Genomic DNA, 16,588 nt, shown 5'->3' on the forward strand with positions numbered 1-16,588 from the left:
AAAAGAAAAAAAAACAAATGCCCCCGTGATAGGCTACGTGATGATTAACGTAGCCTATCACGGCTAGATTTGCAAAGTCAGCCGTGATAGGCTACTTAAATCGTCATGTAGCCTATCACGGGTGATTAAAAAAAAAAAAAGCGCGTACGGATAATGGCGGCCCCCATAGGGAGCCGCCATTCCCGTTCCTTATTTGGTCGCTGTAGTCTACGTAAAGATTACGTAGACTACAGTGAAAATAAGGGCAACGCTATTTGCGTTGCCCTTATTTTCGCCGTAGTCTACGTAAAGATTTACGTAGACTACAGCGACCAAATAAGGAACGCGAATGGCGGCTCCCTATGGGGGCCGCCATTTGCGAATGCGCTTTTTTTTTTTAAAGTCACCCGTGATAGGCTACGTGACGATTTACGTAGCCTATCACGGCTGACTTTGCAGATCTAGCCGTGATAGGCTACGTTAACCGTCACGTAGCCTATCACGGGGGCGTTTTTTTTTTTACTTTTAATTTCGCGGCCGGGCGAGGCGGGAAGCCTCCCCCCCTGGCCTGAACTTCACGGGGGGAGCAGCGAAGCGCCTCCCCCCCACCGCGAAAAGCTGCGAGACCAGGTAAGTGACTTTCGTGCACCCCTACTTCACAGTCAGACTATGGAAGTTCTCACATGAGAAACTTGCCAATACAAAGAAGGCAGAAATTGGCAGCTGTTAAGATACATTTCCTCCCCAACAGTTCTAATTGCTTACAACTTGGTGGGGTGGCCATGTGTCCTCCTTTACAGAAGACAATCCTTTGTTTGAAGGGCTGCCCTCTGTTTGAAGGTGTTCTCTATTTGAAGGGTTGTCCGGTCCAAGTCCAGTTCAAAGATAAAGAACCATCAGAACTGTTGCCCATCCACAATTAGCAGTTAGCCCATGGCCAGCAGATGGAGTAGGCGTCCGGGTCACCTGGTCGCAGTCTACCACACTATGGTAAGATGTATCTCTAGTTAAATAACAATCATGATGTCTAAATTTGCATATACACATTTAAATTAATATATTCAAATTATATGCAAATCAGTGCCACCATTTGCCTCATTTTTGGTGATGCATTTCCTCTTTTAAAAAATAAATTAATAATTGGCCACCTGATCACTAGGTAGGTAGCAAGACTAGGGCCCATTCTTAGGCTGAAGATGTTGTGAATTGCCAGTGGTGTTCCCCTTTCGGTTCAGAGTAAGGGCCAAACAAGAGCAGTTTCACTTGGAATGCACTGCACATAGCAGCTTCAGAGAAGCAATTTATGACCGAACTGTGGCAGAGAGAGAAAGAGCTAAGCTCCATTTCTCCATGATCAAGACTGCTGCTTAAATAACAAAAACGTTTCATGTTAATCACAGCCATCCAATTAAGCTCAAGTCTCATTTGACCCTATGCACTCATCTCCTGGGCTGAATCTACACATAGCAGTTATACCGTTTATCATACCGTTATCATAACTATTGGTGCCCATTGGTGTCATGTGTACCAATAGTTATGATAACGGTATGAAAACGGTATAACTGCTATGTGTAGATTCAGCCCTGGTATCAAGCCAAGTAGAAAGTGTCTCTAGTGCTATTTACAGCTATACTATCTTTCTAAATTAGCAGACTTCATTAATTGGAAGCATAAAATGATTGGTTACAATTACAAATAAGGTGAGAAGTTCTGCACTAATGACAAAAGAGCTTTATGTGTTAAGCAGAGCAACTGTCAAAAGAAAGGAATATGAGTAGATTAAGAAATAATTATTTTACCTATTCATATTCCTTTCCTTTGATGGTAACGTTAATTTCCTCTCTCAATAACTTTAATTGTTAATTTAACAACTAAAGTTATTGATAGACTAGGTCAGCCTTCCCCAACCTGGTGTCCTCCAAATGTTTGGGCCTACAACTCCCAGGATTCCTGACAATTAGCCATGCTAATGGGACACAAGTACACAACATCTGGAGGGCTGGACTAGTTCAACCTAACAATAAGTCTAAGAGAATTTCTAACTAGATTCAAGATGAATATGAATTCCTATCGTATGCTTACCTAAGTCACCACTGCTTTCAAAGGCCCCACAGCATGTTCACTTTTAGTTGGTTCAGAAGGAACTAATTCACCATTTCCCAGTCTGTTCTTCGATAAAACTGCAAATTGAGGAACGTTTGAATTTGGAGTTCCTCAAATAGGGACAGATTAGATTTGTGGGTTGCGTAACGCCTAGAGATGCATCCATAATCACTGACAACCTTTGTCCAAAAATAGAGATCAAGGCATCTTTTTTCATTCTGCTGATGTCATATGAATATTTCGGCCAAACCCATCTTGCTAATGAATTGTCTTTTAATAATTCTGGAACGCTTCCTATTTCAATGGCTTGAAGAGCTCTGGAAATCTGCCCATAAGCAGAGCAAATAATTTATTTCCCAGCGTATCTTGTCCATCTACCCGAGCATACTTCTCTGTACAGCAGCCAGCCAAGTGACTCCCAGAAGACCACAAGAAGGCCATGAAAGGCAATAGCCATCTCCTGCTCCCCTCCCAGCTGGGTATTTGGAGCCCTTTGGGCTGTGGAGATTCCGTTTAGGGGTCATAGCTGATAATCATTGACAGACCTCGAATTTGTCTAAGACTGTTAAGCTTGCAATCCCACTTACCTGGGAGTAAGCTCAACTGAACTCAGGGGGAGGAGAACTGTATAGGACTTTCCTGTAAAGCTCTCTGAACTAGCAGTCATCACCACTACTTCATCATCCTATCATTGTAATACATCCTATAGCTGGGTGGTATACATGATAAAAGCAAAAACAATAAAACCAATGTTCAGACTAATAATAAAACACATTCAATGTATCTTTTGGCAATGAAATCTATAAGCTACCTAGGTGTGTGAAGAAGTTTTATTTATGTATGTATTTATTTATTTATTTATCGCCCAACTTTCACAGTGCACTGCCCTCACAAGGTAGCGTACAATATCACAAACACATGAACATACAAATTACAATTAAACACACATAGACAACACCAGCTGCTAATGATTTTAAAGTTGAGACTGAAATTGAGACTGAAACAAATGTGTCTTCAGGGTTTTTGTTTTTTGGTTTTTTTAAGCAAGCAGTGATGAGACAAATCTCCCTGGGGAGGGAGTTCCAAAGATGTGGGGCCACCATTGAGAAAGCCCTATCCCAAATACCAACCAGCTTAATGGCTCTTGCTGGTGGCCACAGAGTAGGGTCTCTGATGCTGAGCTTAATTCTTGGGCAACCTCATACAGGTGTAGACAGTCCTTCAGATAATGTGGCCCCAAACCTTTTAGAGTTTTAAAGGCCTTGAACTGGTCCTGGAAACTAAGAGGCAGTCAGTGTAAATGATACAGAGCAGGAGTAATATGATCTGAATGCCTAGCTCCCATGAGTGTCCTAGCTGCTTCATTCTGTACCAGTTGCAGTTTCTGAATAGTCTTCAAGGGCAGCCCCATGTAGAATGCATTGCAGTAATCTAATCGGGATGCAACCAAGGCATGTATCATTGTGGCTAGGTCAGTTTTCTCTAGATAGGGTTGCAGCTACCGAACCATCGTAAGCTGGTAAAAAGGACTACTAGGGCAGCTGATGACCCAAAGGTACTGCCATTGGGTGACCCCGAGTTGTAGTGTTATGAGAAAGGGAGAGAGAGAAAAATCCTCCACACCATGCATAATTTTATGAACTTGCTCTTTTCCTCTAAAAATGCCCTGTCAGGGCTGGGCCATGATAAACCCTCTGTAGCAAGTTAGAGTGAAGGAGTCAGGCTGAAGAAGAATCAGGCTGAGAGGGCAACCCATAACCAGAGACCAAGTCAGGACCAAGTAGGGATGGCGGAGAATTTCTCCACGAATCTTCGGGAGGCCGAATGCCAACGTATTCGGGCCCCCGAAATTGGTGGGGAAATTCTCCGCCGGCCCCCCACCCCTCCCCCGGGATGGGACTTACCATGGCCGAATGTCCCTCTCGGCGGCGGGTCCCGGCGGCGTTTCGGCGGCGTTTCGTCAGGGGCGGGGGCGGCGGCCGGTCTCCCGACCGGCTGCCACCGCCGCCATTGCAAAAAAAAAAAGTAAAGTAAAAAACAAAACAAAACACCCGTGATAGGCTACGTAACGATTTACGTAGCCTATCACGGCTAGATTTCCAAAGTCAGCCGTGATAGGCTACGTAAATCGTCATGTAGCCTATCACGGGTGACTTTGGAAAAAAAAAAAGCGCGTATGTAAATGGCGGTGGCCCATGGGCGCTGCCATTTGCGTTCCTTATTTTGGCATGTCTAGTCTACGTAAACATTTATGTAGACTACGGCGAAAATAAGGGAACGCTATTTGCGTTGCCCTTATTTTCGCCGTAGTCTACGTAAATCTTTACATAGACTAGACGTGTCAAAATAAGAAACGCAAATGGCGGTCCCCATGGGAGCCGCCATTTGCGTATGCGCTTTTTTTTTTTCAAAGTCACCCGTGATAGGCTACATGACGATTTACATAGCCTATCATGGCTGACTTTGGAAATCTAGCCGTGATAGGCTACGTAAATCGTTACGTAGCCTATCACGTGTGTGTGTGTGTGTGTGGGGGTTACTTTTTTTTCGCGCCTGGGTAGACGGGGCGCTCCTACCCGGCCTGAATTTCGCCGGCGAGGGATGGGGCGCCTCCCCCCCGGCCTGAATTTCGGCTGGGCGAGGCGGGGCGCCTCCCCCCTTCGCCTGAACTAGGCGGGAGAACCGAAGCGCCTCCCGCCCACCGCGAAGCAAGCTTCGAGAACAGGTAAGGGACTTTCATCCATCCCTAGGACCAAGACTACTAGTAACTCAAGACACCCCAGTGCTCAAGGTAGATTTTGTTGCACAAGCAGATTTCCACTGAGGCAGGAAGTGTATTTATACTCCTTCCCGCCCAGGAAGAGCCAATGGCCAGTCTGGGCAGAGTTAGGTCAGAAGGTTCTTCACTGAAAAGCTGTAGTGGCACAGGTTGCCACATGGGGCAGTGGTTGACAGTTCCTGAAACTTTACTGTAGTGGTGTCGCTTGCCACATGGGAGCAGTGGTTAGCGGTTTCTGTTGGCCCTAAACACAGTCCCTGATTGGTGGACACTGACTGTGTTTCCTTGGGATGTTAGAGAATTCTGCCACCGACTCCATTGAGGCCAGATTCTAAAGAATCCATCCCTCTGGAGTCCGTGGGGGAACGGAGCAATCCCCCCCGCCACCCCATGGAATCCCCCCGGGACAGAGCCTACTTTTGTCAGCCGTCCACTGCCCCGTGAATGGCTGCCTCGGTCTGCAGCCACCATTTCCATTCTACTTTAGCTGTGATAGGCTACGTAAGTATTTACGTAGCCTATCATGGCTAACGCAGGGACGCCATTTGCGTCCCTGCGGTAGCCACGATAGGCTACATATATATTTATGTAGCCTATCACAGCAAAAGGCAGGGACGCAAATGGCATAGTAGTCACCATTTGCGTTCCTGCCTTTTGCCATGATAGGCTACGTAAATATATATGTAGCCTATCACGGCTACCGCAGGGACACATATGGCGGCCGCTATGGTGGCCGCCATTTGCAGCCACAGCCAAGCGGCTTCGCGGGCTCCCTGCAGAGCGGAGCTGGCCGGGGAGGATTCTGGGGGGGAGGGATGGATGGCCCCCCCCAGCAGATGGCCCCAGTGGAATGGGGTAAGTAATCTGTACACCCCTAGTGTTTCCAAGGGTGCTGTGGGCATATCTTTCAGTTGTATACTGTTCTTGGATTTTATGGTTGTGTGTGTGTTTCCCCCTCCCCTTTCAAGCTGGGCATGCACTTAATACAGCAGCCATTCTGTCAGCTTAGCAACATCATATCTCCAGTCCTGGCATAATGTGAGTATAGGATTGCTCTGGGAAAAAAACAGGTGTAAGGGGTCCAATCTAAATCCCAAAAAGAATCAGGAAGCAGAAGCCTCAGTAAAGTGGTGGGATAAAAGCCTCATGTAGAAAATCCCAGGGAGTCAAATTCAGACTTAATTTTATTTGTTTGTTTGTTTGTTTGTTTGTTTATTTATTCATTTCATTTCTATACCACCCAATAGCCGAAGCTCTCTGGGCAGTTCACAACAATTAAAACCAAATGGCACACAATAAAACAATATAAAACATATAGAACATTAAAACCACAATATAACAATACAACCACAATAAAACCTGGCAGCAGTGTAGGCATTTAAAATACAGATTTTAAACAGCAAAGCTAAAAGTCTAGAAAGCTAAAATGCTAAGATGCCTGGGAAAATAAAAAAGTCTTCACCTGGCGCCGAAAGGAATACAATGTAGGTGCCAGGTGAACCTCAATAGGGAGCTCATTCCAGAGCCAGGGTGCCACAGCAGAAAAAGCCCTCCTCCTAGTAGCCACCTGCCTCACTTCTTTTGGCAGGGGCTGACAGAGGAGGGCCGCTAAGGATGATCTTAAGGTCCAGGCAGGCACATATGGGAGGAGGCGATCCTTCAGATAACCTGGCCCCAAGCCGTTAAGGGCTTTAAATGTGAATACCAGCATTTTGAATCAGGCCTGGAAATGGACTGGCAGCCAGTGCAGCTGAAAACGTACTGGCGTAATATGAGCTCGCAGGCCAGTTCCTGTTAACAATCTTGCTGCCCTAGTTTGGACCAGCTGAAGTTTCCAGACGTTTTTCAAAGGCAGCCCCACGTATAACACATTGCAGTAATCCAGACAAAAAGTTATCAGAGCATGGATAACTGTAGCTAGGCTATCTCTGGCCAGATAAGGGTGTAGATGGTATACCAGCCTAAGCTGATAAGAAGTGCTCCATGCCACTGAGGTCACCTGTGCCTCAAATGACAGTTCTGGATCCAAGAGCACCCCCAAACTACGAATGTGATCCTTAAGGGGGAGTGCAACCCCCTCCAGAACAGGTTGAATATCACCTAGCCAGGCAGATGAACCACCAACTAACAGTACCTCCATCTTGTCTGGATTGAGTTCCAGTTTATTGGCCCTCATCCAGTCCATTACTGTGCCCAGGCACTGATTCAGAACAGCCACTGTCTCACCTGGGTTTGATGAGAAAGAGAGGCAGAGCTGGGTGTCATCCGCATATTGATGGCACCTCAGCCCACACCTCCGGATAACCTCCCCCAGTGGTTTCATGTAGATGTTGAATAGCATGGGGGATAAAATAGCGTCCTGTGGAACCCCATGGCACAATTGCCATGGCACAGAGCAATAATCCCCCAGCACCACCTTCTGGAATTGGCCATCCAAGTAGGAGCAGAACCACTGCAGTGCAGTACCTCCAACTCCCAACCCAGACAGCCAGTCCAGAAGGATACCAATGGTTGATGGCATTGAAAGCCACTGAGAGGTCCAGGAGAATCAACAGGGTCACCCCCCCCCCCATCCCTCTCCCAGCAGAGGTCAACCCACAGGGCGACCAAGGCAGTTTCCATTCCAAAACCAGGCCTGAAGCCCAATTGAAATGGATCTAGATAATCCGTTTCATTCAAGAGTGCCTGGAGCTGTCCTGCAACCATCCACTCAAGCACCTTGCCCAGGAAGGGGATGTTGGCCACTGGCCTATAATTGTTAACATCCCCTGGGTCCAGATTAGGCTTTTTTAGGAGTGGTCTGATTACTGCCTCTTTTAAAGTGGCCAGCACCACTCCCTCTCTCAAGGAGGAATTTACATCCTCCTGGACCCAGCCGGACATTCCCTCCTTGTTTGATTTAATAAGCCATGAAGGGCAAGGGTCAAGCACACAAGTGGTCGATTGGACTTGGCCAGGCACCTTGTCTGTATCCTCAAGCCTCAATAACTGATTAAGATTCCCCAAGGCACAGCTTGAAAAACACTCCTTTGGGCGAGACTAGGCATTCACTGAATACTGTATTACTTTTCCTTTCTGCTTGGGTCTGTTGCTGTTGTTTTTAACCCAAAGCACCCTTTTTTATTTTAGATTTAAGCTCTGTGGGGCAGAGACCTCTCTTTTTACGTTATTCAGTAAAGCACCATGCACATTGATCACAAATAACAACAATAATGATAAATAAAATGAGAGATCAAAAAGAAGTAGGCAGAGGCTTTCTTCAGCCAAATTGCAATCTCTTTATTTGCTACACCTCTTCAGCTCAGGCTTACCCTGATATCCCCTGCCTTGGCAAGAGCTGAATCTGAAACTATTTACAAAAAAACAATAACAGGTGAGCAACAGATACTTTTAAACTTCTGAATACTCCATTTTGCCTGCTTCAGAACCCCAAGGGAAGCTGGGGTCAGGAAGGGCTGGATTGCACAGCAATGGGGCACCAGTCAGATTCAATGAGTGGCACAGACAGGCATCAGGCAGAGGAGCATTGGCCTACTGATAGCATAAAAAATATGTGGTCCAAGAGTGCAGGTATAAGTAGTTGTCTGACATGGTGTTGCACTAAGACATGGGTTGCCTTCTTTGAAGGGGTGCTTTCAAGGCTCTGAAGGCTTCACAGCAAACTCAAATGGCCTTTAACGTTCCCTAAAATTAGCACTGCCACCTTTTATGAGGCATAAAATCCAAGTGGTGCCCCCCTCCCCACTCTTGCACAGCAAGGGCAGGGGTGGGAGGTGGGGGATGAGTCACCCAGTTTGATCCTCTCCAAATCTACCACATGGTCTGGTCCATTGATTTGGTGCTCCATTGATGTGGCCTGATTGTGTCCTTGTTGGCTCAGGGATCAACTGAACAGTATTGGACTAGAGCTGAAATTAACTCCACCCCTTACAATTCCCCTCTACAAATTTTGATGGTGAATATTCTCAGGATGTGCTAATTAGGGAAATATACCATATTCAGAAACAGCATCTGAAGATTCTATAGTAGTAGCTGTCGATATTTGACAATATTTGACCACTCAGTAGTAGTCAGTATTTGACAGTATCTGACTGTAATAAACTCGAGTAATTTTTAGATTAACTTCACTCATCCGTTGAACCAGTCGGCATATATAAACTTGAATAGCGAAAAGCTATACACGTTGAGCATCAGATTTTGATTCCTGAACTCAAATGTCAAATTTCAGGGTCAAAATCAAAATGTCAAAATTCACCTAATTTCAAAATCTTACAGATATTGTTGTTTCAGCTCTAAAATGGACCCAACCTTCTGCACTGTGAGCATATTTTGAACTTCACCATTTCAAATATGCTTTGATGGGGCTAAGTCATGTGGTCCTACATAAACGGCTTGTTCTTTGGACTTGGTTGCTTTCATACCTTTGTTTGCTTGATTTAAAAGAAGTGCATCTTGTTCCTGACCTCTGTCAAATGTTGGAAAGTAGGCACGCAGGGCCTCCAAGTCCCTGGAACGCTGACTCGATATCAGGGTGGACACTGAGCCCATAGAATCCCAGAGTAGTTCTGATTCTGAGGAAGAGCAGCCGCTCCTGGGAGAGGAGCATGCTCATCCTTCCCAGGGCCAACAGCTGGCAGGGATTCCTCCCACCGGCATTCCTAGCATAGATAGCAGTCCCGGGAGTGAGAGAGCGCGGGAAGCAGACTTGCTGGATGCGTGACACCGACGCAGGGAGCGGCGCCAAATGGAGGGCGTGGAAAGGAGGCGTAGTGCCCGGCTGGTGTGCGAACAACGGTTGCGCCCAGAGGATTCAAGGGAAAAGGGGAGGGACTCTCCCTAGCCCATAAGTTCAGGGTCTGCCAGTGATTCCCTTTCAAACGGGGACCAACTGTTCCAACTTAGGGCATAGGTACTCTGCTGCTCATATCTAGTTGCTAACAGTAGAGTTGTTAAGTTGTAAAAGAAGAATAAAGCTTTGAAAAGAATCCCTTTGTCTGTATCTGGACTTGGCTACTGGATTAGACTGAGAGAGGCCTCCAGGAGCCCTTGACACTCTCTTGGGAAGATGAAACATTATTGGAAAAAGGAAATGGAACCAGGGGCTCTATATTATTACTACCTTACATGATTTCTGTAGTTATCAGTATACAGTCACTTGCTGAATAAAAGCATGAGAGTACTCAGCTTGGTAGCTACCTCTCAATGCACTGACTTAGGAAAGGGAGCAACCAGGCACTCTGGCTGGTTTCTTGCCCAACCCATGTTCAAATGCTAAGGGTTGGAGGAGTTAGGGATGAGTACATATACTCCCCTAGGAACTGTCCACACAAGAAGGATGATTGTCACTGTTTCCAAGTTGATCTGGTGGTCCATCAGGCCATCTTCTATAAGATTTGCATATGGCTGTCCACTGTAGGCCGCCTTAGAAGTCCCCCACCATTCCCTGAAAGTCCCAAACCCTACATTAGATAATACAGTCTTCTTAAAACTCTAACACTGTAGATTGATGCAGGTGGAGAGTAGGAGAGAGTGATGGACCTCAGCAAAGAGAGAAAACTTATCTGGTGAGCTATACCAAGAATGACCCAGGGAAAACTCCATCTAGAAGAATGAATACAAAATGGCTACCATTGTGTTGGCACCAAGTGTGCTCATGTTCGATAATGAGCCTACAAGGAAGCTTAACATAGGAAAGGAATGTGACTTTGCTTCAAAAGAGCAGAACTGACTTTTGCTACATATAAACATAACACAGAACTTTGCCTTACAGGATGGCAGTAAATTATAGCCATTCCTTGTCACGTGCTACAAGATGGCAGCCAGGAAAGCGAGGCAAAGAGAAGTGTGCAGATGAGAACACACTTCCTATATGCAAAAGGCATTATGCAGGGCATTTACCATTGTTAACAGCAAAAATCTTGGTTTCGAAACACAGTGCCTAACATACGTAGGCCGAAGCCTAATCAGAATGGGAAAAGTCATATCAAAACATGATGGCAAAATGTATTTGGATGGGGCTGAACTAGTAAAGGAGAAGGTCGAATATCATTTTATCTCCTCGATTTTCCTTCACAGGAGCAACCCAGCCAGCAACAAGACCAGCAAGGCTGACCCGCCCAATCCTGCTGCACCCCCCTTTGGGCCATATGGCACCTGAGCTTGTTGGCTGTGTCGCTCTTCGACTTTCACAGCGGTGATCACCTTCCCATCTCTGATGGGAGTGATTTCGTTATCATCATGATCATGGCTGTGGTCGTGGTCGTGGTCATGATTGTGATGATCAGACTTCAGTGGAGTCACAGCAATGGAACGAGTTGGCTTGCTGGCAGCAGAAGGGGCGGCCATGCTGACACGTGCATGTGCAGATGTGGCAATGGTGGCCGCAGTGCTGTTAGTGCCTTGACCAGGCAGAACGGCAAGCCGCGGAATCTTGGCAGAGAAGTGAGTTTTGTTGGAGAGATCGATATTGCAGAGGCTTCCAGAGCAACAGGAACCCATAAGGGTGATGGCTGGACTTCCTTTTGTGATCTTAGTACACTCATCATCTTGGACGCAGCCTTTTATAGGTCTGGTCAGTGAGAAGTTGCCTGGAAAAGATGAAAAGCAGGGTGAAGGTATACGTAACATGAGGAGAGTAATAGGTTCCATTTGGAAGTGTTCTCATTCTGTTCAGTCTAAAGACGCTTTTCCCAACCTGGTAGCCATCTGATGTGTTAGGCTACAACCCCCATCATCCCCAGCCATCATGACCAGTGATCCGACATATCTGGAGGGCACCATGTTGGAGAAGGATCATCTAAAGGCACCGCTCCATTCCAGGTCAAGCTCAGAGGGGAAAAAATGGTTCTGCAGATTTGCAATAAAAGCTGGGTGTGGACAATCACAGATATGCACAGCCTCTCTCCTAACAATCCTGCAGCAATTTTAAAACTGTTTTTTAAATGTTTCCTGAAAATACTCAGGTGAAGGATGAATGTGTGATAGATAAATGTATATGTGGTGCTTTAGAAAACACACATTTTTAAAAGACTGAATATATTTTAGATGTACTTCTGCAAACCTCATGGTTCCCTTGAACACGCTGAAACTTCCCTTTAGGCTGTATTTCCATCAGCTCTTACCACCTGAGTTTGCTATTAGAGGGAATGATTTTCCAAACAATTAAAAAATAAAGTTTTCCCCCCTGTTATCTGGAGGATACAAATACTTCCCACAGCTCTCTGAGCCCTGAACTTTGTCTGACTACCTTCTTTCAAAGCTCACCTGGCAGACAACAACGACAGGGTTTCCATTTTTCCCTGGCATCTGGTGTGGTTATGGCAGAATCCTAGGATCCAGGGACCCTGGGAAATGCAGTTTTCTAGAAGTTTGAATACGTAGCATGAATGTCAGGTCTCCTGCATGCCAGGGGATCCTTGTACCCAGAAAGCTGTCATTTTAGCCCTGCAGATGCCAGGGAGAAATGAGGGCCTTCCTTCTGGGCAATCTCCCTATCATCAGAATATGTTTTGGGGGAGGGAGAGTGCAGCTGCACTAGTCTAGTGGAGACTGATGCTGCTGGGAGAAAGTCATTACAAACCAGGTCCTAATCATATAATCATATCACCTCCATTACCTGTGCTAAAATCAGCCCAAACCCATCCAGTTGATGTCCCATGTCAATTGGATCATGAGATCCATCATTCTCACTCCAGTTTAACTCTCTTCCCAAAACAAGGGAGCAAGAAGCACGTTCTCCCCCACTCTTAACACACCCCTTAAGTTGGTCAATAGAATGCAATGTGATTAGAATTTTGCTTACAGGTAACAAAGGCCAACATTTTCCCTGCCAAACTTCGTAAGGCCCACATTCATTCATTCATTCATTCATTCATTCATTCATTCATTCAATTTCTGTACCGCCCAATAACCAGAGCTCTCTGGGAGGTTTAGAAAGATTTAAAAAATGTAAATATATAATATTGTACTTAATATAAAACCTATTTACATACAAACATATAAACAAACAACATGCACGCACAAACACACATATATCTCAACAATTATAAGAATCAACAATAAGAAATCCCAGGACCCAATTAAACAGGAGGCTGCTTTGAAACTAAGCTGGCCAAAGTGAAGGGTAACCATCTCAGGTGCCCCACATGAGGTCTTACCTGCTCTCATTGTGACATTGCCATGGAAACAGCCTCGGAAAGAGTCATAGCACTTGACAATGGTAGAGTTGTTGATCAAACACTCATTACCGCTGCAGCTGTAGCATTCCATGCCATTCAGAACCCTTGCACTCTCATTGCCTGGCAATCAAGCAAAATTCTGATTTTAGCATGGACACAGCCTGCACGCTCGAAACTTTAAACTTGTTCGAATATCATGGGGAACATTCTGAAGATGTTAACAGAGAATTCTTTGCAGTCTATGGCTTCTTAAAACAATCCACAACATGTGGAAACAACATTGGCTAGGAAACTGTCCTCCACAATGTCGAAGCTTGCCCTGCATCTTGGAAAAACCACTTGGATTTGACCAGCCCTGTGCGATATGGACAACCTTGAACCGAATTCGCACGGGTCATGGAAGATGTGCAAATGCCCTTTATAAATGGGGCAAAACAACATCATCAAATTGTGACTGTGGGGCTGAAAAACAAACTATCCAATGTATAGTGACAGAGTGTCAAAACCGAGCCTACAGTGGAGACTTTGCTGATTTCCTGGCTGTGACAACTGAAGTAAAAAACTGTATCTGTAACCTAGACATACGTTTGTAATATTCTTGTCTATATTTTATATTTTACATTTCATATTTATTATGCTCTATGTTTTTATTGTAATGCGATGTAAATGTCCCATATGATAGATAGATAGATAGATAGATAGATAGATAGATAGATAGATAGATGATAGATAGATAGATAGGTTTCTAAAGAGAATCTAAGATGACTGTTACAACCATTTTAGGCTGGACTCTGTTGAAAGATGCACCCCATGCATTAAGCAATGGGTGAGTGCCATTGTGCCTGGAAAAGGTTACCTTTCCTCCCAAACACTTGTCTTCCCCCTCTGCCTGGGTATTAGAGCATGCTCTATCACCACCGAAGAGGGCTAGCACTTCTACAGTATGATAGCACTTCGGGGAGGGGGCATAGCTCTGTGACAGAGCCTCTGCTTTGCACACAGAAAGTCTCAGGTTCAATCCCTGACTTCTCTGGGTAGGGCTAAGAAAGATTCCTGCCTGAAACCCTGTACAGCCACTGCCAGTCAGCCTAAAATCCTGCATTTAAGACAGGGCTTTCTGCTTCCGTTTTAAATGCAGGATCACAATGACTCCCTTTTTCACATGCTTCCTTTCCACCCTTCCCTTTCCCCCTCCTTCTCCCCACATCTGAGTCTTCCATGATCTTTCATTGATCTTGCTCCTCTTCTTGCCACTTTTCCTCTTTTCATGGAGGAAACTCAAGTGGAACACAACAGGGTAATTTGATAGCTCATTGACTTTCTTCACATGGAGCATTTATCCTATGATTAAGATTGCTCCTTCACAGAAGTTTGAGGGCTATTTACATGATGCGGTGAACCTCCAAGGCGTCTCCTGCATGAAATGCCCTTTGTTCCATTTTAAATAGATTGCAGATAATGAGCTATCAAATTACCCTGTTGTGTTCTGCTTGAGTTCCGTCCGTGAAAAGAGGGGAAGCAGCAAGAAGAGGAGCCAGATCAATGAAAGCTAATGGAAGTCTCAGATATAGAGATAAGGAGGGGAAAAGGGGAGGGGGGAAAGGAAGTGGGTGAAAATGGGAGTCGTTGTGATCCTGCATTTAAAATGGAAGCAGGGAGCCCCATTTTAAATTCAGGATTTTAGGCTGGTTTAGAGATGCCCATTATCTGCCATCTATTTAAAAATGGAACAAAGGGCATTTCATGGAGGAGATGCCTTGGAGGTTCACGGCATCATGTAAAGAGCCTGCAAGCTTCTGTGAACGAGCATAAGGATGGCGGAGAATTCCGCCACAGATTTCAGTGAGGCCGAATGCACTGGCATTCGGTCCCCCCGAAATCCATGGTGGAACGGCCTGCCACCCCCCCCGACCCCCTGTGGATTCCCCCGAGGACGAACCTTGCCTGGGGCGGATGTTCCGGATGGTGGTGGCTCTAGCGGCAGCTTCGGCGGCTGGTCTTTCGACCGGCTGCCGTGGCTGCCATTTCCATTCTGGTCTTTGCCGTGATAGGCTACATAAAAGTATTTACGTAGCCTATCAGGGCAAGCCATTAATTAAAAAAAAATGGCGTACGCAAATGGCGGCGGCTACAGCGGCCCCCATTTGCATTCCCTATTTTTCGCCATTCTAGCCTACGTAAATTTTTATGTAGGCAATTATGGCAAAAAAAAAGGGAACCACAAATAGCGTAGTGGATGCTATTTGCGTTCTTTTTTTCCCCGCCGTTTGATCCTACGTAAATATTTACGTAGGCTTTTACGGTGAAAAAAAAAGAAATGCAAATAGCGCCCACTACGCTATTTGCGGTTCCCTTTTTTTTCAACGTAATTGCCTACATAAATATTTACGTAGGATAAAATGGCGAAAAATAGGGAATGCAAATGGCGGCCGCCATAGCCGCCACCATTTGTGTACGCCCTTTTTGGGGGGGACATGCCGTGATAGGCTACGTAAAGACTTATGTAGCCTATCACGGCAGCCTGGAAGGACGCAAATGGCGGCCACTACAGCGGCCGCCATTTGCGTCTGCAGCAGCCTGTGCACGGCTGGAAGTCCAGCTGCAGATGGCCCTGGCCGGCTGCTCTGTGGAGCCGCCACAGAGCAGAGCCGGCCGGGCAGGATTCCGGGGGGGAGGACCGGATCGCCTCCCCCCCCGTCGAGAATTCTGGGGGGAGGGATGGTGCGCCTCCCCCCCCCCCAGCGGATGCCCTGACCGGAACCAGGTAAGGGATTCGTACATCCCTAATTACGAGCAATCTCAATCACAGGATAAAAGCTCTGTGTGAAGAAAGCCAGTGTTGACAGTACTATGCTAGATGGTCTAGCGAATGGTCTGACTCAGTATCAGGCAGCTTCTTAGATTTCTGAGTAACCTAAAACTAGGGGTGTACGAAATCCCACTTACCTGGCTCCACCGGGTTCCACAGGTGGGGGGAGGCGATCCGTTCCTCCCCCCCCGGAATCCTGCCTGGCTGGCTCCGCTCCGCGGCCAGGCCATGGAGCCGCCGGCTAGGCCAACCCACAGTGGGGCCTCCAGCCGCTGCCGGGCTGCTGCGGACACAAATGGCATCCTGCGTAGGGGATGCCATTTGCATCCCTATGCAAGCCCATGATAGGCTATGTAAATATTTACATAGCCTATCATGGCTAAAGTGGGAACGCAAATGGGGTAGGGGACACCATTTGCGTCCCTGCTTTAGCCATGATAGGCTATGTAAATATATACGTAGGCTCTCATGGGCCGGCGTAGGGACGCAAATGACAGCTGCTACGACAGCCGCCATTTGTGGCCGGAGCTGCCACCGCCGAAGCCAGAGCCGGAGCCACAGCTAGGTAGGCTCCGTTTTGCGGGGCTTTTGCAGGGTGGTGGGGTGGAGGGCTCCGTTCCGCCGCAGATTCCGGGGGGCCGAATTCACTAGAATTCAGCTCCCCTGGGATCCGTGGCAGATTTCTCTAACAACCCTACCTAAAACTCAGTGTTGTTTTTGTTGTCATTTGGAGTCACCACT

General features: G+C 46.4%; 1 protein-coding gene across 1 annotated transcript in view; it reads right to left on the reverse strand.

Moving 5' to 3' along the window:
* Positions 1-6,025: 6,025 nt before the first annotated feature.
* LYPD3 (LY6/PLAUR domain containing 3) overlaps positions 6,026-16,588 on the reverse strand; it is a 31,742-nt gene continuing 21,179 nt past the window's right edge. Inside the window, exons 6-7 of the mRNA XM_084815191.1 lie at positions 13,018-13,158; positions 6,026-11,448 (exon numbers count right to left, since the gene is read on the reverse strand). Coding sequence (XP_084671317.1) covers positions 10,931-11,448; positions 13,018-13,158 — 659 coding nt within the window. The 3' untranslated portion in view covers positions 6,026-10,930. The remainder of the gene's footprint in view (positions 11,449-13,017; positions 13,159-16,588) is intronic.

Source organism: Heloderma suspectum, chromosome 10 (assembly GCF_057233095.1).
Source record: "Heloderma suspectum isolate Gila_16-S chromosome 10, 16-S_ref, whole genome shotgun sequence".
Taxonomy (NCBI): domain Eukaryota; kingdom Metazoa; phylum Chordata; class Lepidosauria; order Squamata; family Helodermatidae; genus Heloderma; species Heloderma suspectum.